Below are 27,994 nucleotides of genomic sequence, written 5' to 3'. Positions count from 1 at the left end.
TGTGAAATAGTGTTAATCCATCTTTAAATGAAAGATACTGGCATAAACAAGGTCACTTTTAATTACATATGATGTAATTATGTATGTGAGAGTTTAGTCTAGGCTCACATCTCTAACGATCTCAATTAAACTTTAAAAGTTATTAAAATATATTCTATCATTTTTAATCAAGCAGCGGTTTGTCATTCATTTATTATTATTATTATTATTAATATGGCTGCCAGCTTGCAGAATTGTTAGCATGCTGGGAAAAATGTTCAGCAGCATTTCTTCTGACTCTTTCTGGTCTGGGTTCAAATGCTGTTGGAATTGACTTTGTCTCTCACCCTTTCAAGATAAAATAACTACCAGTTGAGTATTGGGGTTGATATAATCAACTTACCCCTACCCTCGAAATTGCTGGCCTTGTGCCAAAATTCGAAATAATTTTTTCCTCTCTCTGCATCCAGCGTTGCTGCTGCAGTTGCAGAAACCAATTTTCAGAGCTCAGTTTTTCACTGTTTGTTTTGAAAGCATCCTCACCAAAACTACTTTGAAGATTGTGCATCTACATGAGTTTCTTTTAAAACCGTCCTGATTGAAGTTGGAGCAAGCATTTCAAATCATCTGTCAAATTCTTTATAAATAATTCTGTTTTATATCAAACGAAATAATTCCAAATTTTCTACTCTTTACTTTCAGTTCTTGTCAATTCCACATCAGAACCTATTCTGATTCCATGTGAATCCTTTGTTTTTTTCCTTTATTTTTTTGTTGTTTTACTATAACAGACTTGCACAAACACTTTGCATTATCATAATCATTGTTTTCTTGTTGACTTTTCTATGCAATGGTGAGATAGAATTTATTGAAGTAGATTTTCTATGGCTGGATGCTCTTTCTGTCTTCAACCTTTACTTGTTTTGCTAGTAAGGTAATATTTCTATGGAAAACTGAAAATGTGTAGCACCATTTACATGAGACTGATGTTCACTTACAATTATTATGTTATGTCAAGACTAGGAGATGCAAATACATACATCATCATCATCATCATCATTTAATATCTGTTGTCCATGCTGGCATGGGTTGGACGGTTTGACCAGAGCTGGTAAGTTGGAAGGTTGCACCAGACTCTAGTTTGATATAAATCATCACCATCATGTGTGTTTGTTTACAAGTATGTGTATGTATATATATATATATATATATATATATATATATATATATATATATATATATATATATATATATAGGTATGTATGTGTGTATCCATCTATATATCTGAGGGTGAGTCAAAAAGTAATGCCATTTTGTTTAGGACAGGTTATAATTACCAACACAGGGACATGTATCATACATTAAAATGAAGCTGGTCCTCTGTGGATCACATCCCTACTTCTCAACATAGTCACCGTTCCTCTCAATAGCAATGTTCCACCTTCGAATGAGAGTATGTATCCCTGCCCCGTAAAATTCTGTTAACTGTTCTTTGAGCCACTTTTTCACTACAGTTTTCACTTCCTCATCACTGGAATAATGTTTGCCTCTCAAACCCTTTTTCACGGGGCTGAAGACATGATAGTCCAGTGACGATGATACTGCCTATAGAGAATGCATCATAATTACCAAATGGCACTTTTGACTAATTCCACTTGAAATGGGAAGAAAATCTCAATATTCAAGAATTCTCAGGAGTCACTTGCCCAGTGTATGAACCAGTGGGGCTGAATTAGAAACCTTGTGGCTGGGAAACAAACTTCTTAACCATACAACCTTGCTTGCCCCTCATCTTAAGGGAATTCTTCTCTCCCCTCCTCTTGTTGGCTTCAGTAGGTTTTACTGCCTCCATTCACATTTTTATGGCTTAATCGGAGGTCAAAGGTCATTTTGTGTGATCTTTTGTTGAGACTGACCCTGAAGATACCAGTCAGGAGCAATGAGACTTGGTCTGAATATTTTGCTACAGAATGGGCCCTGCTTAGTCACCAAGGATGATCAGGGGATAGTATTGAACAGGGTGGTCACTCAAGAACAGATGCACTTCTATGGATTGTCTTGACAGATTCAGTGACGACAAGTATTGGCTTGACCTGAGCCTGTGAGTCAAGACATTTGTCCATCACACTGTAAGGTCAAACCTTGATCAGATTATTGTGAACTTCTCAACAACACTGGGTCATTCCTCTGTGCTGTGCATTAAACCACACAGGCCACACCTGTGTGTTGCTTACTGAACCCACGTTTACTTGTACTTGTCATATTGTTTGTTTTTTTTAGGCCAGCTGGAGCAATATAAGTGATAGAAGTAATTTAATCCTTCTAGATGATGGCAAATAGTTTAGAGAATGCCTTCGTAGGCAGTCGTTAAGAAACTCTTTCAAACCATTGTTGTACTCAGGTTGAAGGTAAGTTAAATGTTAAATGTCTTAGAGAAGAGAAAAATAGTGATAGATGTTGTTTAGCTCCAGATCAACCATGGATGAGTAGCGTTACGATCAGAAATGTTCTAGTTGCCAACATTCAGTCGTTAAAACTGCCACTGTTGCAGTAACCATTTTCAAGGTCGTCACAATTCTTCAATATTATTTCTGAACATAAAACGGCGAGCTGGTAGAATTATTAGCACGCCAGGCAAAATGCTTCACCGTATTTCGTCCATCATTACGTTTCTGAGTTCAAATTCCGCCGAGGTCGACTTTGCCTGTCATCCTTTCGGGGTTGATAAAATAAGGTAGCAGTTGAGCACTGGGGTTGATGTAATCGACTTAGCCCCTCCCCTAAAATTGCTGGCCTTGTGCCAAATATTTGAAACCAATATTATTTCTGAACATCAAACGCGACAATATCGGAAGAAGTCAGAAGGAACGTTTTGCTTTCACATGTTTTTCCTTCTTTCTTTTCTTCAAATGGTTTCCTGATCTTTTTTCTTTCAAGTTATGTTCGTTGCAATATCAGACAGTGTGGTTAATGTTTCCATCTGTAAAATTGTCAATACTCGGTACATTTAGTACAGACTCCCAAGAAATAATCTTGTTCGACTGAAGACGACAACGACGACATTCAGGTCTGTGAATATTCTTGGCGCCGTGCGTTCTTTGGATTCTTAGGTGGTGCGAAGGAATCGTGTGATCATACATATTCTAGTCATGACCATCTCGATTTTTTAAGTATATTTCTAGGACTGGAATAATCTCACGAACGTAATGGTGATGGGGAGTTGAGGGAAATTTGGCTGCTATTTTGAGCGAATTTAGTGGCTAAGTAGAAGCTCTTTCTTTAGTTCATTGAATCCAAATTGTGACAGTAAAGCGTCCACGTCTCGGGTGGTTCATTTCTGGGACCATCTCGTCTGCTCGCCTTTTGGAAGTTCGAATAAATATATCATTAGACTTTTTCATTTTGACCAATCTATTGGAATTAATTCGTTATATAAAATATTAGTTTCCAAATTTTTGCACAAGGCCAGCAAATTCGGGGGAGGGAGTCGATATAATCGACTCCAGTGCTTAACTGTTACTTATTTTATCGACCCTTAAACGTAAAGCCGGACGAAATGCCGCTGAACATGTTGTCTGGCATGTTGACGATTATTTTCATAATGCTTACACCATTATAGTGATGATGATGACTAGAGGAAGATAATAACAGCGAAATAGTTCCAAGGGACGTAACAACGTCATATGGCTGCAAAGAGTTATGGGTACATATGCACCAATTGATGTGTGTGTGTGGGTGTATTTAATATATATATAGACACTAATGTTTGAGCGTCTTTCATTTTTTTTTACCCGTGCCATTGGACGATGGAGGTGCTGAGGCACAGCCTTGAAGGGTTTTATAATTGAACTAATAGACCCCAGTACGCTTTTTGTTTTTCTTTTTTTTTTTTTGGTTTTGACAGTCTGGTACTTTTTTTTTATCTTCTTTTTGCCGAACCATTAAGTTAGGACAAAGAAATCAACACCCGTTGTCAAGCAGTGGAGAGGGACAAACACACGCACACACATATATGGTAAGATGCTTGCTTCCCAACCACATGGTTCCGAGTTCAGTACCATGTGTAGCACATTGGATGGATGTCTCCTACAATAGGCCTGGGATGATCAAAGCCTTGTGAGTAGTTTTTTGTAGATGGAAACTAGAAGAAGCCTGTCGTGTGTGTGTGTATATATATATATAAAGGGCAGAGGGTAAAAACCTTCACTAACGAATAACCAAGGGATTGCACCTAGGAAGTTCCCCCTCCAAGGCACAAGTCCGAGCAAGGTTGTTTTTATGGAAGACCAGCAGTCGCCCATGCATACTGGCCTCCCGTCACCACACCACCAGTGTTATCCAAGGGAAAGGCAAAGGCTGATACAGCTTGGCACCAGTGACGTCACATCTCATTTCTGCAGCCGAGTGATCTGAAGCAACATAAAATAAAGTGTCTTGCCTAAGGACACAACACACAGCCTTCAGTCTGATTTGGCATGGTTTTATACGGCTGGATGCCCTTCCTGATGCCAACCACTCTGAGAGTGTAATGGGTGCTTTTTATGTGCCACTGGCATGGGTGCCATTTGTATGACACCCAGGTGCGTTTACGTGCCAATTTGCATGACACCGGTATATTGCCACATCTGCCAGTTCACTTGGCTTGATGGGTCTTCTTCTCAAGCACAACATAATGCCAAAGGTGTTGGTTATTGCCTCCGTGAGACCCAACACTTGAAAGGAACTTGGCCACTTTGCCTCTATTAGGCCCAACACTCAAAAGGAACTTATTTCTGTCTAAAGCATCACCTTTACCTTTGTAGCAGTTGACCATGGTGCTGCCACACCAGTCATTGGGTATGACTCCTTCATGAACTACCTGATTTACAGTACAGGTGACTGTATGTGTTATATATTTAATATATGAATATATAATGTTATTATTGAATAATAAATAAAACAGAAGTGAGACGCAGACATGGATCTTTGGTTAAGAAGCTTGCTTTCCAACCATGTGATCTTGGGTTCAGTTCCACTGTGCAGTACACTGGGCAAGTGTCTTTTATACCCCTGGGTTGACCAAAGCTTTCTAAGTGGATTTGCTTGATGAAACTGAAAGAAGCTTGTGCCATCATCATCATCATTTAACATCCTGTGTCCTTTGTTTCCAATCTTCCATTGAAAAATATTCCCTTACCTGGAAACAGATGGGGGTTGGTAACAGGAAGGGCATCTGGCCATAGAAGATCTGCCTCAACAAATTACATCTGACCCATGCAAGCATGGATCAGAAAAAGTGGATGTTAAACGACTGATGATGATGATGATGATGATGATGATAAGTGTAATAACATATCTGTTGATCCATAGCAGATTCTGGCCGAATCTATTATGAATATCTGATTGCTGTTGTTTTTTTATGTCAGTAGAGGACATCTCCCTTCAGACAGCTTTCGTTTATAAGATGTAATTAACCATTGGGGGAGTTTTGAAATACCAAGATGTTTTGACCTTATTTTGTGTCTCCTCAGAATGAGCTTTTGTTTATAAGAATCAGCTGTCGTGCATGCTCCTCCCTGTAAATTATTATTGGTTTGCCAGACATCAGCAAGTATTTTGTTTGCTGGTTTCTATAAGCAAGAGCTCCCCAGTTCAGTAAGTGGAGGGGATAACTTTGACTAAGGAGACATACAATAAGGCTGAAACACTGCAGTATCTCAAAGCCCTTTTATATCAATGGATTGTACCTGTTATGAACGTTTAAAAGGGAGGAGATGTTCTCTGATGATGAAAAATCACAGCGATCAGCATGTTCGCATTGAAACCTGTCTAAACGTATTGAAAAATAAATAGATGCATCGTTGTTTGGATGAAGGTGGTGAGCTGGTAGTTCTTGTAGTGATGATGGTGGAGGATGTCAACGCCTTACTTGTTTTTCTAAAATGCATCATAAATGTTCAATAATATTGAGATCTGGGGATTGTGATGGCCAGATAAAGGATGAATTTGATCAGATGAAATGATTGACTATTAATTCTGCTATGAAGGAAAACCATTGGGCCAGTGGATTTTCAAGATATAGCCCCTCCAGATCCTCCTCCATGTTTAACAGTTGGAAGAAGGCAGTCTGGGTCAAATGCTTTTTTTTGGCTGTCTCCACACGTATACTCGGCCTGTGGTCAGAAATAAGGTAAGGGATGACTCATCCAAGAAAATAACATTCTTCCACTGCTCTAGGGACCAATTCCAAGCTTTTGATGGTTTTATGGATATTTCAAAATTAAGATGTTAGGTGTTGACATTATTTTGTCCAACCCCTGTGTATTACACTTGTTCAGTCAACATTCATTATCATCATCATTTAACGTCTCATAACCATTTAACCATCATTTATAGATACACCCTATTTACTCATACATAATTCCTACTATTTTATGATTTTAAATTACAAAAACTGGGGTGTGACTTAAACATGGGGCTAAGCTAAAACTATGGAAGATTTAACATTAAACCAGGGGTGTGACGAATAAATTAGTTTTGTTTTGTTGTTTCTCTTTGTATTTTGATCTTTTTTCTTTTTTATTTTCTATTTTATTCAGCGTCCAACAATGAAATATTTTCCTACCTGTCCTGCATTGTTGTAACATTTACCTGAAGTTGCTTTTCAAAGAGAGTTTGATGAAGTAATTCTTTCTGGAAACTATGCCTCGAGTTAAAAAAAAATCAGTCGAATATGGAAATCGTAAAAGAAGGAAACTAGCAGCGACAAAGCGCAGTACTCTGTATTGTTCATCGCCGGTAGGTGAGCGACAGTTTGTGCAGATGCAGTCGATGGAGAATCACCTTCAGTTAACAGCAACACCTACACCATCACCACCACCACCACCACCATCAGTACCACCAGTACAGCCATCACAACTTCAACCACCACAACCAACACCACAGCAAACACCACCACCAACAACAACAACAGCAACAATAACAAAAGCCTGTTCTTCACCCGTGTTGTTGCCCAAGTCTTGTCCAGTTGAGGTTCAGACAGAAGAGAAATGTTTAGACACATTAAAAATGGAAGGTCAGTCACACAGCAACTCTCTTGTCTCCTTCACTTTTATTCATCACTTATTTGAAATTCCTTTTTAAATTCTCTTTACCATTGTATATCTCTCTCTCTCTCTCTCTCTCTCTCTCTCTCTCTCTCATACCTTTGCTTTTTCTTACTCCCTCCCTTTCCCATGTATGCTTCCTGCCTGTCCCTCTGATTCTAATACCGATCATTTGACAGCGTGTACTGGATCTCTTTAACCATGGCACCAGCAACAGAGGGGTGGTTGTGCCATCAACAATACTAAACAGCCCTCTTCATTGTAAGGGGCCCCTGTATCTTCTACTCTGCATCTTGGCAATTATCATTTCCATCCCAAATACTTCTCTACAACAAACAGTTATTAAATCTGATAATATTGGTTTCAGATTTTGGCACAAGGCCGGCAATTTCAGAGAGGAGTAAATCAATTACATCGACCCCCAATACGCAACTGATACTTACTTTATTGACCCTGAAAGAGTGAAAGACAAAGTCGACCTCACTGGAATTTGAACTCTGAACATAAAGGCAGACAAAATGCTGGCAAGCATTTTGTCTGGAATGCTAATGATTCTATCAGTACAATAATAATAATAATAATACTGATGCAGTACCAGGTAGTGGCTCTCATGGCTTCTGATCTTAATTGATTGGAAATGTTATCATGTACATTGTTTTGTCTTGATATAAAAGATGGCCTACAGCAAACATTCTGCTCAATACCACAGATTTGCTTGTCAGTTGTTTGACCTTAACCAGTTGAGCATGTCCCTTAGTGGCTGACAATATGTGCATCTCTGATCATGAGCAGAAGTAGTGGGGGAGCATCATAGCCATGTGCTGAGAGGAGTTCTTTGGGGTTTGAATAATTTACCCCTCGAAACCTGGGTGTTTCATTCATCATCCTGAAACAAGCCTTATTCAGGGACCTTTTGTGAGGGATGAGCTACTTGACCTGAAGAAAATTCTGACTGGGCCCCACCTGCAAGGTCATGCAGTTTATCTTGATATGAAATCACCCTGTCATGCCTGGTGTACTCTTATCTGATGGGTATAGTCATCATCATTATCATCATCATTTAACGTCCGTTGTCCGTGCTGGCATGGGTTGGATGGTTTGACTAGGGCTGGTAAGCGAAGGGACTGCACTAGACTCCAGTCTGTTTTGGCATGGTTTCTAATGCCAACCACTTCGAGAGTGTAATGGGTACTTTTACGTGTCACTGGCACAGGGGCCACTTGCATGACACCAATATTTGCCACGACTATGATTTTGCTCAGCTTTATAAGTTTTTTCAAGCATGGTATAATGCCAAAGGTCTCAGTCACCATCATTGCCTCTGTGAGGCCCAGCACTTGAAAGGTGCTTTTTATGTGGCACGGGTGCCAGTTATGTGACACCAGCGTCGGCCATAACTACGATTTCACTTGGCTTGAAGTGTCTTCTCAAGCACAGCATATTACCAAAGGTTTCAGTCACTAGTCATTCTCTCCTTGAGGCCAAATGTTCAAAGATCATGCTTCACCACCTCTACCACAGGTTCCCTCCACAGAGATCAGCACTTCTTTACACAAGTGTCCTGGGCTTTGTTTATTTGTACCTTAGCATCACTTTGATGGTGTGTGCTGCTCTCTCACTCAGTAATGATAATAATAATAATAATAATAATAATAATAATAATAATGATGATGATGATGATGAAAACACCCTACATACCATTCTAACTGCTATTGTCTGCTAACCTCTCATACAAAAATATACTCACCTCTTCCTTCAGAACCATCATAAATTTTAACTCAGAGGTTAGAATCTGTCATGTTATAAACCTATGTCATCTACACGAACAGCACTTCCAGGATCTGTAGTTTCATGCATGGAGTGCCTCAAAGATCTTTCCTCTCACCCATTCCCTTCTTAACTTATACCCACATGGCACCATCCCACAAGGTATACGGACAACTGCATATGCAGATGGCACCAGATTTACATCCCTTCATCTTTACACACTGCTGCACAACTGTTTCAACTTTATATAAATTAGCTCCAGGTGGTAACCAACCATCACACACACACACACACAAGACACTAGAAGTCAGAGTTACATACCACTCCTCCACAATACTCACAACACATCATCATCATTTTTCATCATCCATTTTCCATGCTGGCATGGGTTGGATACTTTGACAGGAATTGGCAAGCCAGAGAGCTGTACCAGGTTCCATTGCCTGTTTTGGTATGGTCTGTATAGCTGGATGACCTTCCTAACACCAACCATTTTACAGAGTGTACTGGGTGCCTTTTATGTGGCACCATCACCGTTGCTTTTTATGTGACACCATAACCAGTGCATTTTAGGTGGCACCATCACCACTGCTTTTTATGTGGCACCATAACCAGTGCATTTTATGTGGCACCATCATCACTGCTTTTTATGTGGCACCATCACCAGTGCGTTTTATGAGGCACCATCACCAGTGCTTTTGACATGGTACCCATACAGAGGCCCCAAGATAAACAACATACATAGACCAGTGTTCACAGTTGCTACATAGAAAAAATGGCAGCAATAGTGCTATACAAACAATACTTTAGATCCATCATGGACTCTGCCAGTGCTACCTGGACCCCTAATCTGCCTGCAGTAAACTACAAACAACTCAAAAACAGTCCCTTACACATCATAATCATTTGTACAGACTGCAATAAAATCAAACTACTATAAACAAATGTGTGTTTGTTTGTTTGCATCCTGATGGCACTGTTTAAGGAATGGTGTTTTTATGTTTCCTGTAAACAAAATGTTCTGTAGCTTGGATGCCTTTGTGATATTTTGTAAAAACCGCTGGAATTAGAAACAAAATACCTTACTTGAAAAAAGCAGCTTGCCAACAGGAAAGGCTTCTGACTGTGAAATCATGCTTCAGTAAGTCTTACCAAAGCCATAAACACAGCCAACAATGGGAAAAATGGACTAAACACACTGATGATGATGATGATGCTTTTATATAATGTTGACTAAAGCTACTGGGGCTGTGGATAAGAAAGGGTTATCAAAGATCAATCATCATTTAATGTCTGCTTTCCATGCTGGCATGGGTTGGACAGTTTGACAGGAGCTGGCAAGCCAGAGGGCTGCACCAGGCTCCGATTGTCTGTTTTGGAATGGTTTCTATGGCTGGATGCCCTTTGCAGTACCAACCACTTTACAGAGTGGAGCTGGTGTTTTTAATATCTAATAATATTGATTAGCATTGCTCATTTTGTTTCTCTCTTTTTTTTCTTTATTTCCAACAGATTCAAAGACAGAATTGAAAAATTCTACTTTCCCAGAAGCTCTCAAAGACGAGTCACTGAGTGATGCGCAGAGATCTGAGTTACGTCGTAAATATTTCTCAGGTACACAACATTTTATTGCATATTTTCACCATTTCTATATCTGCTACATGTTATTAGCAGCTGCACAATTGTCAATGTTATACCAACCAATTTTAACCCTTTAACATTCAAACTGACCATATCTGGCCTAAATATTCTATTTGTTTTATGTTGAAACTGGCCGGATCCATCCTCTTACACTTACCCTACAATGTCATTTTAAAAATAAACAATCACATCATCAAAATCTGAAAGCTATGAGATAATCCATGATTAATTCATGACAATGTGAATCAGTAAGCTTTACATTTGACAGAGTAATCTGGATGCTAAAAGTTAAACTTTTACACACACACACACACTCTCTCTCCCCCCCTGCTTTGTAGCTGCTGCTACTTTCTGCAATACCTTATTTCTAATCTGTGTTGGTGATTGTGGTACTATTAAATGTATTGTGCCTTCAATAAAATGCCCTGAACTTATTCATTCCAAATCCTGCTGTGGTCAGCTTTGCCTTTCAACCTTTCAAAGGTCAATAAAATAAAGGGCTCGTCTAGTTCTAGTGTCATTTTAATCGAACTCTCTCCGTCTGCACAAAATTCCTCACTTTTTCTGCCAAATATTAAAAATAATTACCATTCCCATTCATGACCTCCCGCCCTCCCCCAAAGACCGTTTCTAACATCCAACCCTATTGCAGTGAGTCCTTGCTTTCGCAAGAAGAGCAGGAACGGAATCTCCACCAGATTCCCAGTAAAGTGGTAATGGACAACACATGCAGCAAAAGAAGATGGAATACCGAAAGACAGGCCACTGATCCACGTTGCAGCAGCTTTGGAACCAAGTGTGTTTTGTGGTTTCTTGTTAATGGTGTCTCCCATCAAAGCTGTTTGCTTTTGTTTCTAATGAAAAAAACAAACGATTTTGCAATGAAACAAATGTGTGATGACCCCAGCCCTTCATCTTGTAAACATGCAAGGCCCTGACTTTTTGCTGTTGGGGGAATTATTGATGATGTTTATTCTTGGGACGAAGAGTTCACCCTTACACAGACAAATGAGAGTGATTTGGACAATGAAACTGGTGAAAGGGATGAGGAAAGTAGCGATTCGGATGAACGAATGCAGTTGGTGAGAGATAAGCCTATTATTGTTCTCCTGAATGATTTTGTGATTCTGTCCATTAGTTTGCCTATAATTGTTACCTTTGGGCTGTGTATGCAACCATTTATCTTTGTTTTTGCTCAGGAGCCCAGGTGAAGGGTAAAGTTAAACGTAGAGGCCCAGGGCTGAGAGGATTAATGTGTCACTCTCTCACTGATATTTCCTATGAATGGAATTCAACTCTGCTAGTCATCAAGACACCAGTTTTACAGCACCAGCCCCTTCCGTCTTGGGGTAACTACTTACAACCAGGTGAACTTGGCTGCTGATATTGTCCTTTCTTTTAACTGACCCTTCTCACTAAAAATTAATTATAATGCCGGACTAATTAATCAGTGCTACTTTGTTACATTCCTTTAAGTTCTTAGTTCAAATCTTGCTTGGTTAGACTCGATTGCTAAAAAATTGCCAGGAACAACACACTGGTTAGATTTTGCCAAGTCCCCCCCCCCCTCCACACATTCACATTCACATTTCCTCTGTACCAAAGTTAGAAATCACTCAATCAGTAAAATTTAATGTTGTAACTCATGAAGATGGCTGATTGCTTTTATGTCCCTCCTTCCAGATTTGCTCTCCAGGTGTATTATTACTGCTGATAAAGCTGTTGCTGCTGTGATGGCTGTCAGGTGTGATTCTGCGGCTAAGAAACCCTCAGCTGTTCGCAAACCAAGAGTTCCAAGGAAACCAAAAGTTGAGAAAGCAAACAAACAGAAAGTTTATGCAGCGTAAGTCTTTATGGAATCCTTGTATTTTGAGGGTGGGTTGTGTCCTTATAATTATTATATTGTTACCCTTTCATGTTTGCAGAGGAAACACCAGTGGTACTTTAGGGTTGGTTTTACAGCCAGTTGCCCTTCCTAATGCCAACCACTTTACAGGGTGTGTTGGGTCTTTCTTTCATGCCACCAGCTCTAGTGAGGTTGACATACAGCTTGCAAGGCTTTCCAAGAGAGGTGGCTTAATGTTAGGAAATGAGGGGTCGTAGTGTGATAGAAGGGGCCAGAGCAGAACAGGTTTCTTACAGGGGAGAAACCAAATGGTTACTCCTACTTTAGAGAGGAAGGAAGGGGGGTGACCGATTAGGGTGGAATGGGAGAAGAGATGCAAAAAGCAGGGATGAAGCATTTGTGTGAAGCTTCAACGTATGAGATGAATTGGAGTGAATGGGGACAGAGGAACTGGGGTTGTGGGTGGGTTGAGGTTGCAAGAGTGTCTGAGAGATGGGGAATGGGTGACGGAGGTGAATATAATGAATGTTGAGTGAATAAATAGGGAAGAGTAAGTGATAACTGTATACAATTTATAGCATATATCCAAGTATGGAAATCAGATGCTAAATGATGTTGGTGATTCCACCATATTATCTAGGGTGTGCTTGTAGGGTATATATATACAAAATATGAGGGTTTAAGTTCACAGGTAATCTAAGCGATTAGGTACACTAGGTAAGTACTGTAACGGATGACTGAGGCTCCAAGGTTATAGCTGAGACAGTAGTTATGGGGTCATTGCAGATTTCTGATGCTGTGGTGTATATCATCATCATCATTGTTTAACGTCCATTTCCCATGCTGGCATGGGTTGGATGGTTTGACTAGGCTCTGGGAAGCCAGGAGGCTGCACCAGGCTCCAGTCTGATTTGGCAGTATTTCCACAGCTGGATCCCCTTCCTAACACCAACCGCTCCGAGAGTGTAGTGGGTGCTTTTTACGTGCTACCAGAATGGGGGCCACAATTACAATTACCATTTGATTTGATATTGATGTTGATGTATTTGACTCAATAGGTCTTCTCAAGCACAGCATGTTGCCCTACGATCCAAGGTACTTTTGAGTGGGCTGGTTATGCGACACTGGTGTAGGTTACAGCTGTAGACTTACTCTATTTGCCGGGTCTTCTCAGTCACAGCATACCCCCAGAGGTCTCGGTCTTTTGTCATTGCCTCTGTGAGGCCCAACGCTCGAAGGTCATATATATATATATATATATATATATATATATATATATATATATATATATATATTGAGAAAAAGGAAGCAGTCAGAATTTTGGATAATCCTTTATTAATTCTTTTGCTCATTTATGAACTCGTCAAGACAAAATCAAAATGGCAAAAAACAGATCTTTTCATTGTTCATTTATATGAATCGGATGTTTCTTTGTTGTTTTTTTTTTTTTTGAAGAGGAAAATTTTGTTTTGGGGGAAAAAGGGAGAGAGAGAGATAGGGAAAGAGAAGCAAAATGTGGGGAATAGAGAGAGGTATCAGGAAAGAGGAGAAAAAGTAATAGCAATAAAAGATGGGGAAAGGATAGAGAGATGGCTGGCTAGAGAGAGAAAGAGAGAGGCTTCTTTTCAATTTTGTGTGGTCAGTTCATTGAAATTTCATTTTTTCCTTTCTCCATTCTTTTTTCTTTTTTTTTTTCCTTTTCCCACTGTATACTTATCAACATATTTGTAAATAAACGCATTTTCTCACAAGAGCTGGTGACCTTTCAGAGGTATTAGTTTCCTAAAATTTTAGGAAACTGAAAGGTCACCAGCTCTTGTGAGAAAATGCGTTTATTTACAAATATGTTGATAAGTATACAATGGGAAAAGAAAAAAAAAAATTTCAATGAATTGACCACACCAGATTGAAAAGAAAAAACCTCTCTCTCTCTCTCTCTATCGTATCCTATCTAATCTAGCTATCCTTTCCCCATCCTTTATTACTATTAATTTTTTCTCCTCTTTCCTGATTGTCTTGGAAGCTCTCTCTCTCTCTATCTATTCCCCCCTCCTCTGCTTTGTGTTATTTATCATTAATGTGTTGTTATTGTGAATTATTTGGTTATTTTATCATTTCTTTTCCAGAGTTTCAAAACTGCCGAATTCTGATACCGAGGTTTCAAAGGCGCCACCAGCACCAAACCAAACTGCAACCAGCAAAGTGACAACAGCTAACTCTAAAGCTACTGGCAGTACCCCTCCGGCTAGCAATACCCAGAAAGCTTATGCTCTTTATGTTGGGGGCCAGTTGAAGTACATTCTTCCATACAATGGTCTTTTAGCAGCCACCAATCCCAATCAACCTGAAGGTGAGATGAAAAAGTTGATTTGTCGAGGAGTGAATGGCAAAACAGAAATAGCTTTGGCAAAACCGACAATTGTGTGTGATAACGAAAAGAAAAAAATTGTGTTTGTTGTGCAGAAAAAGTCTCCTGACTCACCAAGTCAAATTGTCTCGACAAAAACAACAACTGAAAATAAAGCCTCAACAAAATCTTCGAATCTTCTAACATATGGTTCTTTTCTAAACCATGGCATCTCGGACAACATGCTGAAACTGTTATTGCCAAGTTTTGTTCCTTCTGAAGTATCCACAACAGCAACTACGACTCCAACTCCAACAAAATCAACCACCACAACAACACTTCCAGCTACCACTGTTGGTTCCAAGGTAACATCGGCCAAAAGTCAGTCTGATGTGAATAGTTCCCAAATTGAACCAGCTTCAACAGACAGACCAAAGGATGTGTCTGTAGCCACTTATGTTAATTCTACAGGGAATAATCAGAATGTGGGTACTTCTGGTGCTGCACTGACCACGACTACGACATCTACTAAAACACTGACCACTGCAGTAGTAACATCAACAACACCAGCAACACTGACAACAGCAGCAACACCGACAACAGCAACAACACCAGCAACAACAACAACAACACCAGCAACAGTAACAACACCAGCAACAACAACAACAACAGCAGCAGATGAAACAACAGAGGATTCTGGTTCAATCCACCCTGTGAAACTGTTTTCACGAGATTCTGCCAGAAAACTTTGTCCTCCAACTTCTTCCTCTGTATCATCGGTTCCTGTTCCAACTATTTTGGATGCCAGTGAAGTACAGAATAGTTCTGGCAAATCTCTGTTGAGATTTTCTTCTGTCTTGAATGAAAACAAACAGAAAATACAGTCCCACAGCAAACAAAGAAATGAAGCAGCAGCAGCAGAGAGGACGAATATGGCACCAACAGAGAGTCATTCTGAGAATGTTGTTCACCAGGACAAAACGGAGAATAGTGGGAAAGCTATCAGTAATAGTGACACAAATTGTGCTAAAAATCTGTCACAGCAATCTGAATCTGTAATGGAAGACTGCCATTCTGATAGTAAAGAAGTATCGCAAGATAATGCTGACGATGGTGATGATGATGGCATGTTTGGATTGAAGATATCTTCTGTTTTCTCTTTAGCTGAAGAACAACTGCGATCCAGTGAGGATGATGTTACAGCTTCGCAACTTGGAGAAAATTCTGAATTTGTTAAACCTTCTTCAGATTCCAGTTTCTTCCATGTAGAACAACCTCAAATAGATGGCTTTGCTGAAAATGACAACCTCCCAAATGAATCTAAATTCCAAAGAGTTTTAATCAATTCTCCGCAGTCAACGAGTTCCTTGTCAAGTCCACGGACCGTTGTCGTCAGCATGAACAACGAGGCGTTCACCTCTCCTGTGCAGCTGACAAATTCAAACGAGGAGGTCAGTGTGGACATCAGCATAGATTCAACCAATCACCGGAAACACATGAGTGCTGATCATGAGAAAACAACAAAATTACCACCAAATGCCGAACAAGATTTGGATAACTTCAACATGACCGATTCTCAGCTGAACAATTCACAGAAAGAAAATGCTTCACCAAAGAATTCTAGCTGTTCTGATAAAACTGAACAGGATCCTAAGTACATTTCTGTTGACATACGACGGCGTAATGGTCAGACAAAGGTAACAGCCGTCACTAATCCTAATCTGAAGAAAGAATCTGCTAAATCTATTGCAAGCACATTGGAAAGTGTGTCTTCAGTTACTTCTTTAGGCTCTGCCATACCTCAAGGAAATAGTTCCACTCGTCTTGCAGATGAACTGCAGTGTGCTGCCCATTCTCTACCTATGGGCAAATATGTTTTCATTCCATTGTCTGATAAAACGGTGGCTATTCCTTCACAAGGTGGCAAAACCAGCAGATCTGCCTATATTTTTGAAAAGAGTTTCAACCAGAATTCTATGCAAGTTAAAATGCCAAAATCTTTTGTAAATACTAAGGACTGTCCACCTCCAACTGTCGTATCAAATACTAATAATGGATCCCAAATAATTTTCCAAACCAACAACGCTTCTAAGTCTTTGAATGATGTGATTATTACTCCATCTGCAGATCCACTTCCAAGCTCTACAAAAGAAACTGTACCAACTCTGGAAGCCCCACCTATAATTACTGGTAAAAGAATACGTAGACCAAAAAAACATACTGGTTTTGAAGAAGATATTGATTTCATTCCTCCAGTTAGGAAATATCGGAAGAAATCCAAATCTGTTCTGAAAGAGAAAAAAAGTGGAATGGTTGCCAGTGATAATCCGAAGAAGACGAAAAGCCATGTTCCAACTCCCGAGAATAACAATTGTCTGTATTATATGAAGGAAGGGAGTAATAAAATCCAGCTTTTTGATTCTAAATCGGAATTAGCTACTGTATTGCGAGCGACTGGTACAGCTCTTGAAATTTCCAAAGTCGATCCAGTAAATGGCCATCGCTTGTTACCATCTTGCTCAACAGGTGTTGTACCAAGTGTAACTATGGTAACGCCGAAAGTGGCACCTTCTGTTGGCAGTATAGTTGATCCATCATATCAGAGTTGTAATTCTTCAGGTCTGCGAATTGATAATGTTCTTTCTCTGCAACCTAATACCGTTCATATCAAATCTGAACCCATAACTTCTGGTTATGGCGATGAACTAGTGAAAAGTCCTCATCATGTATCCCTCCTTCCATTAAACCCTCTCATTACTTTACCTCCTACTAGTGTACCAGATTCCTTAAATCTTGTTCAGAATATCAAAAAGGAACCGGTAAAATATGGTTACGAAGGGGACATCAATCCTGATTCGTCTGTCTCGTTATTAGCTCCCATCAACCAACATTCTTCCCTGTCATCAATCAAAGAAGAAAAACTTGGGCCTTGTCCAGAGAATGTTGCTTGTAAAAACTTAGCCTCCACACAAAAGGACGTTGGTCATTTAAGGGATTCTTCTAAATTATACAAGATGGACAAGTTTACCTTGTCAGGGTCTGGTAAGAAATTGAACTGTAAAAAGAAAGCAGTTGGCAAAAAGGCAGCTGTCAAGATAACAGGTTTTCCTTTAGAAACTCAAACATCATCATCATCGTCTGTGACTGACGACCTTTCATACAGCACTCCATCTCCTTCCAACCTTTCTCCTCTGCTCCCTGCCTCCCCCTCCACCTCCTCATCTTCTTGTTATTCTTCACATGTCAGCTCTTCAAAACACAACAGTCTAGAACTTCCAAGTGCCTCCATGTCATCGGTGACTCTCTCTTCCTCTCTGTCTGGGGAGACACCTCAGGAGGAACGGATTCGCCGCTTGAGGGAGATTCTGCGGGAGAAAGAACACAGCCTTGAGTTGATTCGACAGAATCTTGCTGTATCATCTACTCTTTAACTACAGGCAACAGCGTCGTCGTCGTTGTTACTATTACTACTAATACTACTACTACTACTGCTACTATTACTACAATCATACACCATTCCTGCTTCAGAACAATCTTTCGTCTCTCATCACATCCATCATGTGTCAACATTCATCATTCAATTGTTACTGTATATATAAAACCTCATTGGTTCCATACCATTTTCTCATTGTTCTCAACACTAGCCTGACATTCAGTTTCTGTGATTCTATCTTGAAGCTTCTATTTGAGACAGAAACACACACACACACACTCTCATGCACGCACACACAAATCCAAGCAAACAAACAGAACTGTGTTTCCTGCTCAAATAATTTGCAATAATGGTATGTGTATGGTTTGAATTGATAGCAAGAAAGGGACATTTTGCTCATATGTAGTGACTTACTCTGTGTGTGTGTGTGTGTGTGTGATGTTTCCCTGGGTATAATGCATCCTCATTAAGATTCCATAGAAGAAAAAAAAAAGAAACCCAACCAACCAAGCAATCAGCCTGTGTGTTAATGGATCAATGTCATTTTAAATTTATGTCTGGGTCCTCTAAAGTCAATATTAACCGACCATTTATAAATATTGATTTTGTTTCACTGTCTTTTCATATCAGATCTTGCATTACAGTTTCACTCTTGCATTATACACTGTGAAATGTGTGTGTGTATTTACACACACACACATATACTGGATTCCAGTTAATTGGCAAACCTAGAGACAATAACCCCTTGGCCTAATCCACTCCAGCTATGCCCAACATCCAAGGGTTTAGAACAACCAAGTAGCATTTTTATAGCTGCTTTCCTCCCCTAAAGCAGAGTTGGCTTTGCTGGGTCCTGGGTCCTATGCCGATCTGATTATGTTCTTGTCATGGTTCCCTTTTTGATGCTGTTTTATGGCCAGAAGCCCCTCTTGTCATCAACCTTTTTATTCACTTCTTATAGCAAGCAGGAATATATAGTGTAACTTGTAAAAAAAATCCGAGTAAACACAATTACTCTGGTTGTAAATTGCTGAAGCTTGGCCATTGCCTGCATCATTTGGTAGCAGTTCTCCCTGATATTCTCTGGGTGGGGGGGTCTATTGATAGCATCTATCAGAAATAAGAGACAGAGCAACTATTTTTCACTCTGATATGAATAGATATTCACAACCCAAATGCAAACTCGGTACTGATTCTTGTTGTGACGTTCTATAGTCTACTTACTGCTGCCTGTGTGCCATAAATGCCTGAAATCTTCAAAGATTTTAGTAATTCTCTTCATCTGGTATAAATAACAACATAATTAACTAATGACCCAATTAACCAGAATCTGCAAAACGTGTGTGTGTGTGTGTGTGTGCAAACAAAAATTCTCATAATTACAATGTTTTGCATATGTCTGCAGTATTTTCTGTAGTTATTTGTTCACATATATTTATATACATGTATATATCTATAAATACATATATAGACATGCGTGTGTGTGTGTGTGTGTGTGTGTGTTTATATATATAAGTGCAAGCGTAGCTGTGTGGTAAGAAGTTTGCTTCCCAAACATGTGGTGTTTTTGTGTCTGTATTTGTCCCCCACCACCGCTTGACAACCAGTGTTGGTATGTTTACATCCCCACAACTTATCAGTTCTGCAAAAGATACCAATGAAATAAGTACCAGGCTTAAAACGAATTAAGGGCTGGAGTTGATTCTTTCAACTAAAATGCATCAAGACGATGCCCCAGCATGGCCACACTCTAATGACTGGAACAAGTAAATGTAAAAAAGTAAAGTATGTCTGTGTACAGGTGTGTGTGTGTGTGTATTTGTTTGTTTTACATCTGTATTTCCATGCTAGCATGGGTTGGATGAATGTGTCATCAAGGTAATGTCTTACAGTCATGCTTTCCCTGTCACTAACCCTTACCACCTGTTTTTGAAGTCAGGAATCAGCGGAGCACTTGTTTGGCAGGGGAAACAATGGCAACGATGTCACCACTTTGACCTTGTTAGTAATTTTGGGAGGATATGTAAACACCCACACACATGTGGCTGTGCTCGTATGTATGTATGTAAGTGTGTGTGTGTGTGTATATATATATCACACATGCATGCACACCTCATAGTCTTCTCTCAGTTTCAGTTTATCAAATGCATCTTCAGTCATTTCATTGCTATCATAGAAGATGCCCAACGTGCCATGTGGTGGGACTGAACCAAAAGCCATGTGGTTGTGAGGTGAACTCCTTAACCACACAGCCATACTTGCACCTATTCTATATATGGAAACAAAACACTTGCACTTTGTTTGTGCAACTGATGATGTTATTACTGGATTTACTTTTAACTCAAAAATTGATATATCCACACACACACAGAGCAGACAGGTGTATATGAACCTTGGCAGTACCATTTCAGTCTGTCTCCGTGAGCAGTGAGATATTGAAATGACCGAATGTGCTCAAAGGCTAAATAGGTAGTCGGTGCTATGAGTTTATGTGAATCAGACAAATAAGAAGAATGAATTAGTAACATGTTACTTTTTGCAGTCCTCCATATCCACCCTCAATCAACCCTTTACTACAATCGTAGGAAGGACATTTCTAAGTCTTGACCATTGTTGATTTCTTTTAACAGAGACAGAAAGAAAGAAAAGAATCCCCCCCACCACATGACTAAAACTTTAATCTAATTGACTCCAACATGATGAAAGGCAAAGTTGACCTTGGTTGAATTTGAACTAAGTGCATAGAGAACTCGAATGATTACCACAAAGTAATCTAATGACTGTCATCATATACCTGTGTGTGTGTGTTTATATGTGTTTGAGTGATGTGTCTGTCTATACACAGGTGTACATGTATAGATTCATATATGAATATATACACATACGTTGCCATCAATTCTTACCAAGCAAAGTAATTCTTCTGCATGGCTGGATGTGTTTTCATGCAAAATTGGAAATAAGGGACATGTCATATTCAAGGGTTGGACGGTTTGACCAGGGCTGGTAAGTTGAGGGGCTGCACCAGACTCCAGCTGTAGAAACCATGCTTAATCAGACTGCAGTCTCGTGCAGCCCCTCAGCTTGCCAGCATGGACAACGGATGTTAAATGATGATGATGATGATGACACTTGTCTACAGCTGTCACACAGTATCGAGGCAAAGAGGCACAAGTACATGCACGCATACACACACACATGCACGCATACACACACACATGATGGGCTTCTTACATTTTTCATCTATCAGATATTGTCACCTAGAGCACTATGCAATGGAATTGAACCCAAAACCCAGCAGTTAGGAAGCAAGCTTCTTAACTACACAGCCATATGTCTGTATGTGTGTGTGTCTGTATGTGTGTGTAGTATTATATACAAGTGTTCTGTGTTTATACATGACCTAATAATTACGGACAGTACTGTGTACAGATGCAGGTCTACCTTGTGATTGCATGGAAGAGTGTGTGTGTGTGTGTGTGTGATTTTCTACATTGAGACTACATTGCTATATCAACTTTCCATTAAATGCATTTATGAAATAATAAAGGTCCCTCAATCATTCTCTTCTATGTCCATATCCAGAAATGTGTGTAATTTCTGTTCTTTTTTTGTAATTTTTTTATTTCTTCATATTCCAGTGTTTTGCTTTATGGTTTCTTTTAACCAGGAAGTGTTGGTGGGGTGGGGGCTGCTGTTGATACTAAATACGGGTTGGGATGGAATGGTAAGTGAGAGAAAGAGTGAAGAGCAGAATGATAGAGATGAGAAATATGGAGATGATGTGATGGGGAATGGGTAAAGGAGGGGTGCTGCAGGCTAGAGAGAGATACAGTGACAGAGAAGATGGAGGGGGTGGATAAAGTTAGTGGTCAGTAAGGGCAGAGGTGGTGTTGATGGCAGATACGAAAAGTTGTTAAGGATATGGTAAGTTAGTCTGAAGATGGAGCTTTGAGGAAAAGGGGAAGATAACTGATGATACGGAATGGGATGATTAATGGAAAATTGGGAAGCGTGGTTGGGTGTCAAAGGAAATGGTTCCAAGGATGGGGCAGGATAGTTGGTCAGAGAAAAAGGGGGTTGAAATAGGTCTGCTTCTACTCTTGTATAATTTACAGCACTAGTGAAAGCAAATACACACAAGGGGGGACAGAAAAATCACTTGAAGGACTTTGAGATCAACCCCAACACCTGGGAAACAAGACTATCCTACCTGGTGAAGCTGCACCAACAGAACAGGATTGCAGGGATACAACAAAAAACAAATGTGAATTACTCAAGGGCAGAGCCTCTTCCACAAGTTCCACATTTACTGATCAATACTTCTTTATACTATTGCCCTCATCCATACACATCATCTGACTAAACCAGTCTCCTTTCTTGTCCTCACTTTTTTTCTCAGCACCATTTTTGTCATGCACAGATGATGTTGCTCATCTTCCAGAGCATTCTAGCTTCGTTCCTTTCTAGTCTCTCTCTGCCCCCTCCATCCATGGCCAATTTTTCACTGCTATCCATACAATCTGCCCTTCATTCTAACGGAGGGGCCCTTTATTATGAACAAAGCTAATAACTCTGAACTCTCTCCTACCACTTCTTATTCTAATTATTACACTTTCAGAGCATTCTCCTCCACTGTTAATTTTATCACCTAGGCAACAGAAACTACTACCTCTAAGGATCCCCTTTGGCATTTGAGGAAATCTATTTTCCTGTATGTTCTTGCACATCTGCCACATACACATGCACTACTTTCTCTGTTAACCTTCTTGTCATTCTTCTACACTTCTGATCTGCCCATAGCTTGCACTGGGTACTCTGTATGAAACATCGTCCAGTACCTTTTCTACTGGATATCAACTGAGGCTTTATTTACATTTGACGGATATCTGTCCTCATCTTGTTTGTTGTTAACACAACATTTCGGCTGATATACCCTCCAGCCTTCATCGGGTGTCTTGGGGAAATTTCGAACCTGGATTCTCATTCCTAAGGTATTTTTCGATGTTATTATTCTGAGTTCGATTCCAGGCAGTGACCTGAATAATAATAATAATAATAATAATAGTAATAATAATTACATTGAAAAATACTTTAGGAATGAGAACCCAGGTTTGAAATTTCCCCAAGACACCTAATGAAGGCTGGAGGGTGTATCAGCCGAAACGTTGTGTTAACAACAAACAAGATGAGGACAAATATCCGTCTAATGTAAATAATTCCTTGTCTCTTAAATATAGAACTGTATCAACCAAGGCTATCCCTGTTTGTTTACTAAAACTTTAGTCTTTGCTAAGTTAACTTTAAGGCTTTTTGGTTCCCAGGGTTGATGAAATAAAGTGTCTGTCAGGTATTGGGGTTGATGGTATTTATTAACCTCACTCTGCCCTAAATTAGAAGCAATTATTTTGGGGCTTTTTGACCCTTTTTTAACAGCAATATAAAGGTAAACATTTTTTATCAATCTTTTGCAACTTGTTGAAATGTAACAAATGTATTTGTTTTATTCATAGGCCTCACTCTCATTGTCCGTTGTCACCAAAAGAAAGTCACCAATGAAAGACACACCAAGTGTTTAGGTCTTCTGTCCACCAGACATTTTGTGTCATAAAGTGTAATACCCACCCCATTCTTTTCTTCTGAGCAGTTATTAAGGGTTTGTGTGTCCCTGTCCCATACTTTGTTGTCTTTTACTTGTTTCGGTCACCAGACTGTGGCCATGCTGGAAGGAATTTTAGTTGACTGAATCAACTCCAGGATTTTCTTTTTTAAGCTGAGTACTTATTCTATTGGACTCTAATCACCAAACCCCGAGCGGTGTTGGTTTGTGTATGTCCATGTAACTTAGTTGTTCAACAAAAGGAGTCTGATAGAATAAACATCAGGCTTAAAAAAAAACATAAGTTCTGGGGTTGATTCATTCGGCTAAAAACTCTTCAAGGTGGTGCCCCAGCATGGCCACATTCTAACGACTGAAATAAGTAAAGGATAAAAGATGGGCACCTCCTGAGTGACCCTAAACTCCCCGTTGATGTCCCCATCCCACCCTCACAACACAGTGAAGTAGAATAATAAAGAAATGTAAAGGATTCTTAGAAGACGTCTAAGACTTCAATTTTATGACATTCTTTCCAAAGCCCAACTGGGACTTATCGGAAAGGATAAACATCAAAATCGACCTTGGTGGAATTTGAACTCAGAATGTAGAGATGGACAAGATGCTACTAAGAGTTTGGCTTGGCATGCTTATGGTTCTGCTAGCTTGTCGCCTTTTAAGGGTTAATAATTATAGAGTTGAGGAAGATGGGTTGGGAGATTCATGGCTTTCCCAAGAAAATGGAAAGGACATAAACCAGGAAAAAAATGTGTTGTGCATAGACTCAGCTAAGGAAAATTGAGCAATCTCAGCTGTACACAGCTTAGTGTATCATCTGAGTTGTACTCTGTACAGCATGTCTCACATCTATGTGGCATATTCTACCAGTTAGTTGTACTTTCCTATGAATGCCGTCCTATTTCTGCATGGTACAGTGTGTTCTACTCGGTCATAATTAGAAGAATATGTTTTCCTCACTTGTACTCGGTGCTGTATGTTAATCCAGTCATACTCAGCACAGCACCTCCACTCAAATGTTTTATAAATATGTATACAAAAATCAAATGATTCTACAACTCCGTTAATGATGTTAATAAGACCCACAGAAACTTCTTGTTTCAAAGAGAAGCAAAGCAAACTGAAAATGATGAATTTCTAAGAACGAATACAAAAAGGAACGAATACTTTTCAAAGGCGACTCTAGAAGTATTAATATTACTAATTAGGTTTTCGACGGAGATTAACAAATCAAAATAACAAGAAATTTCGGTCTGTGAGTATCATCCGAAATGGTTAAGAACCATTGCACTGCTCTGAGACAGTCTCAAAGTTAACATTAAACAGGTTGACTGATCAGATGTTTATCATCCAACAGAAAACAACATTAAAAGACAACGTTGAACAAATAGCGATGATATTGAAATGTATTCGACATAATAATTCTCTCTCTTTACCCGAAACATCCAAGAACCGTAAAAGAGACAGCAACTCTGGAAGAAGAAGAAGAAACGAACTAGGAAACGTGCGAAAGTTTATTTTATGTGAGGCTAAAGTACCTAAAATCGAAGTAGACAAACTGATTGATAAAGTAGACATTAAAAATAAAAAGAACATTCAATCACACTAAACCGAGGGGGTTCGACCAGGGTCTATATGACCTTTGAGGGTCCGAGGGTGTTCAACTGGGGTCTGTATGACCTTTGAGGGTCCGAGTATTATCCGTACTACCAGTATTATCCGTACTACTTTGTTTATAAATAAATCATGTGATTTGATTGACGTTAACTGTTTATATATAAATCACACACGTGATTGAATATCATAGTTTCTTATGAGAAATAGAAAATGCCTCGTGGAAGACCGGCTGCACAACATCTTATTGTTGTTGAAAACGAAATCCTCACTCGTGAATTAATATTAGAGGAAAATCTGTGATTTAAGCAGTAGCTCAAGATACAGAATGTTGGAATGGTGTGCGCGTCGTCGACTTATTAGAAATAAGTTTACCTGCGACGACTGTCTAGTACCATGCGGACTTATTACACGTGGTGACAGAATAGATGGAAAAAAGTCGCATGCTGTTTGTAAAAAGAAAAAAACATTTTAAACTTTTATAAAAAAAAAAAAAATTCCGTCGCATGCTGTTTTAGATTCTTTCCTGCCTGTTAAAATTCCGTCGCATGCTGTTTTAGAGAAAAAGTAGTACGGATAATACTGGTAAGTCGTTCAGTTATTTCCCTTGAATATTTTTATTTATTTCTTTTACCTCTCGAAACTGGAAGATTACCTATAAAAATATGCTAATAGGAATTTTTAAACATCAAATAGCTTTGAGGGTTCACCTGAGTAAAATAGGCACGAAAGGGGTCCATCGGTAAAAAAAAAAATGGTTAAAAATTACTCAGATCCTACCTTCCTCAAAACATGATCCTATACAAAAACGAAAGGAACACACACAGAGGTAACCACATATACAAGTAATGAATACCCAAATGGGATCTAGTTGGTTTGGCTGCCAGCATTTCAAAAATTAAAGTTTATCGAAAATTTTAGAATTTAGCACAATAATATACTTTTCCAAGTCAAATTTCATTTTCCCCAGAAAAATGTTTTTAAAAAGTTAAAGAGGTTTAAAGTTGGATCATTTTCACCCAGTCAGGAAACAGGATTTGGAAACCGTCATTTTGTGCGTGACTGCACATGTTGTCAGCATTCTGAAAGTAGCGCAAATGGCTTCAATAGTTTTAACAGAAAGATTTGGAAGAATTAGATGAAAGTTCTCCGGTAATTTTCTTTCATTTAAATAAATGTTTCTGTTAATTTTAAAGATTTATTCAAAAAACGTTATTTAGCTGTTATTTTTTAGCACACCTCACAACTAAAGAAACAGATTAACAAATAGTTTTAATTAAGCATTCAATATGCATTTAATGCAAATGCGATGAACAACATGTTACAAATTAGATATTTTTAAAAAGCAAAGATTTGGTTGACCAGTTCATAAATTTTTAAACTTTAATTGCTAATAATTCTCTTTTTATTGACTTTTAATGAAAATGGTTTTCACGTCATTCATTAACCAATAAAAGTGTATCATTTCACTGAATATTAAATTGATTCGAGCAGAATTGATGCTGGCAGCCAACCGACTGGATCCCCACAAACGAAAGTAAAATTATGTAGGACAGGGTTGTCTATACACAAAATGTACGGTTACAGCACAGAAGGATCAAAACTACACACAAAGCGTACACCAAGAGCTTAAATGGTGTGTGATTGTTGCTGTCGAGACTTCTGCTGTTCTTGAACCCTTGCACTGCCAAATTCCATTGCAAAATTGGAATAACTGAAGACCGTCTGAGAAGCGAGTCCTGTGTGTGGTATGATGGCTTCTGCTGCTGCACGAAGCGTCACTGGCCATTCTCTGTCACAAACGCCCTTGCAATCGTGTCTGCAAGGAATCGCTAAACACGTCATTTGTTCTGGGGTGGACAACCTGTTACTCCCTCCCCACCATCTTCTGCTGCTTCATTCGCACCCTTTTTTTCTTCTTCGTTTCCTTGGTAATTATGGTTTTTTTTCTCTCTCGATAATTTAATGTTCCTGTAAAAATAAGTTAATAAAAATAATTTATGTTTAAAAAAAGACAAAGGACAAAACGGCTGAATGAAAGGATGAATATAACAGCCTGCAAAGAATATATGCTCTGAATATGAGTTCGTCTGAACGACTTGATCTTCTCTGTAGCTGTAGAGATATCAATTGAAACGGCTCCAACTTCATGACGAAACCCCAAAATGAAAAAGAAAATCTGGCATATAAAATCAGAAAGACCAAGAAAAGACCTATGGTTAATTTTTGAGTTTGGAAAACAAAAAAAAAAAGGAACTACCATTTAAAAGAAAGAAAAAGAGGGAATCCAATAACAACAAAATCGAAGATAAACAGAAAAAAGGTAGACATCTTGGAAGCCAAAGGAAAACTAAAAGCAGAGCCAAACAGTGAAACCATGTCGCATAAAATGCTATGAGAAACCTGAATGCTTCTTCCAAGCAAATGAAGAATTTGAGGTAAGTGTTAAATGTTTCTACAGAAATGTTTTTTTGTGTTTTTATGTATTTATATACTTTCTAAATCATTTGACATGAACTGGAATCATTCTCTTCATTTTTGGGGATTTGTCTCATAATACTTAATGAAAAAATTTTCTAAATTTGATGAAGAGTCCTGTCTAAATAATCATATCTTTCCCCTCTTCCTCACAGCAAAGGAATATCGGCTCTCTCTCTATCTCTCCCTCCCT

General features: G+C 39.1%; 1 protein-coding gene and 1 long non-coding RNA gene across 3 annotated transcripts in view; both read left to right on the top strand.

The window, feature by feature from the left end:
• The window catches only part of LOC106871094 (uncharacterized), a 33,425-nt gene extending 11,742 nt beyond the window's left edge, over window positions 1–21,683 (top strand). For both annotated transcript variants that reach the window (XM_014917390.3, XM_014917391.3), the window contains exons 2-5: window positions 6,558–7,033; window positions 10,344–10,445; window positions 12,156–12,315; window positions 14,445–21,683. In XM_014917390.3, the coding sequence (XP_014772876.2) occupies window positions 6,661–7,033; window positions 10,344–10,445; window positions 12,156–12,315; window positions 14,445–18,096 (4,287 nt within the window). In that variant the 5' untranslated portion in view covers window positions 6,558–6,660 and the 3' untranslated portion in view covers window positions 18,097–21,683. The remainder of the gene's footprint in view (window positions 1–6,557; window positions 7,034–10,343; window positions 10,446–12,155; window positions 12,316–14,444) is intronic.
• A 4,084-nt stretch (window positions 21,684–25,767) lies between these two features.
• Window positions 25,768–27,501, top strand: LOC149137332 (uncharacterized). Its single transcript, XR_016240862.1, has 2 exons — window positions 25,768–25,908; window positions 27,338–27,501. It is a non-coding gene; the product is annotated as an uncharacterized LOC149137332 (long non-coding RNA).
• Window positions 27,502–27,994: the final 493 nt, after the last annotated feature.

This window comes from Octopus bimaculoides, chromosome 2, assembly GCF_046866305.1.
Source record: "Octopus bimaculoides isolate indiv1 chromosome 2, ASM4686630v1, whole genome shotgun sequence".
Lineage (NCBI taxonomy): Eukaryota > Metazoa > Mollusca > Cephalopoda > Octopoda > Octopodidae > Octopus > Octopus bimaculoides.
The sequence above is the reverse complement of the archived record's forward strand: the minus strand, read 5'-3'. Positions and strand labels throughout refer to the sequence as shown.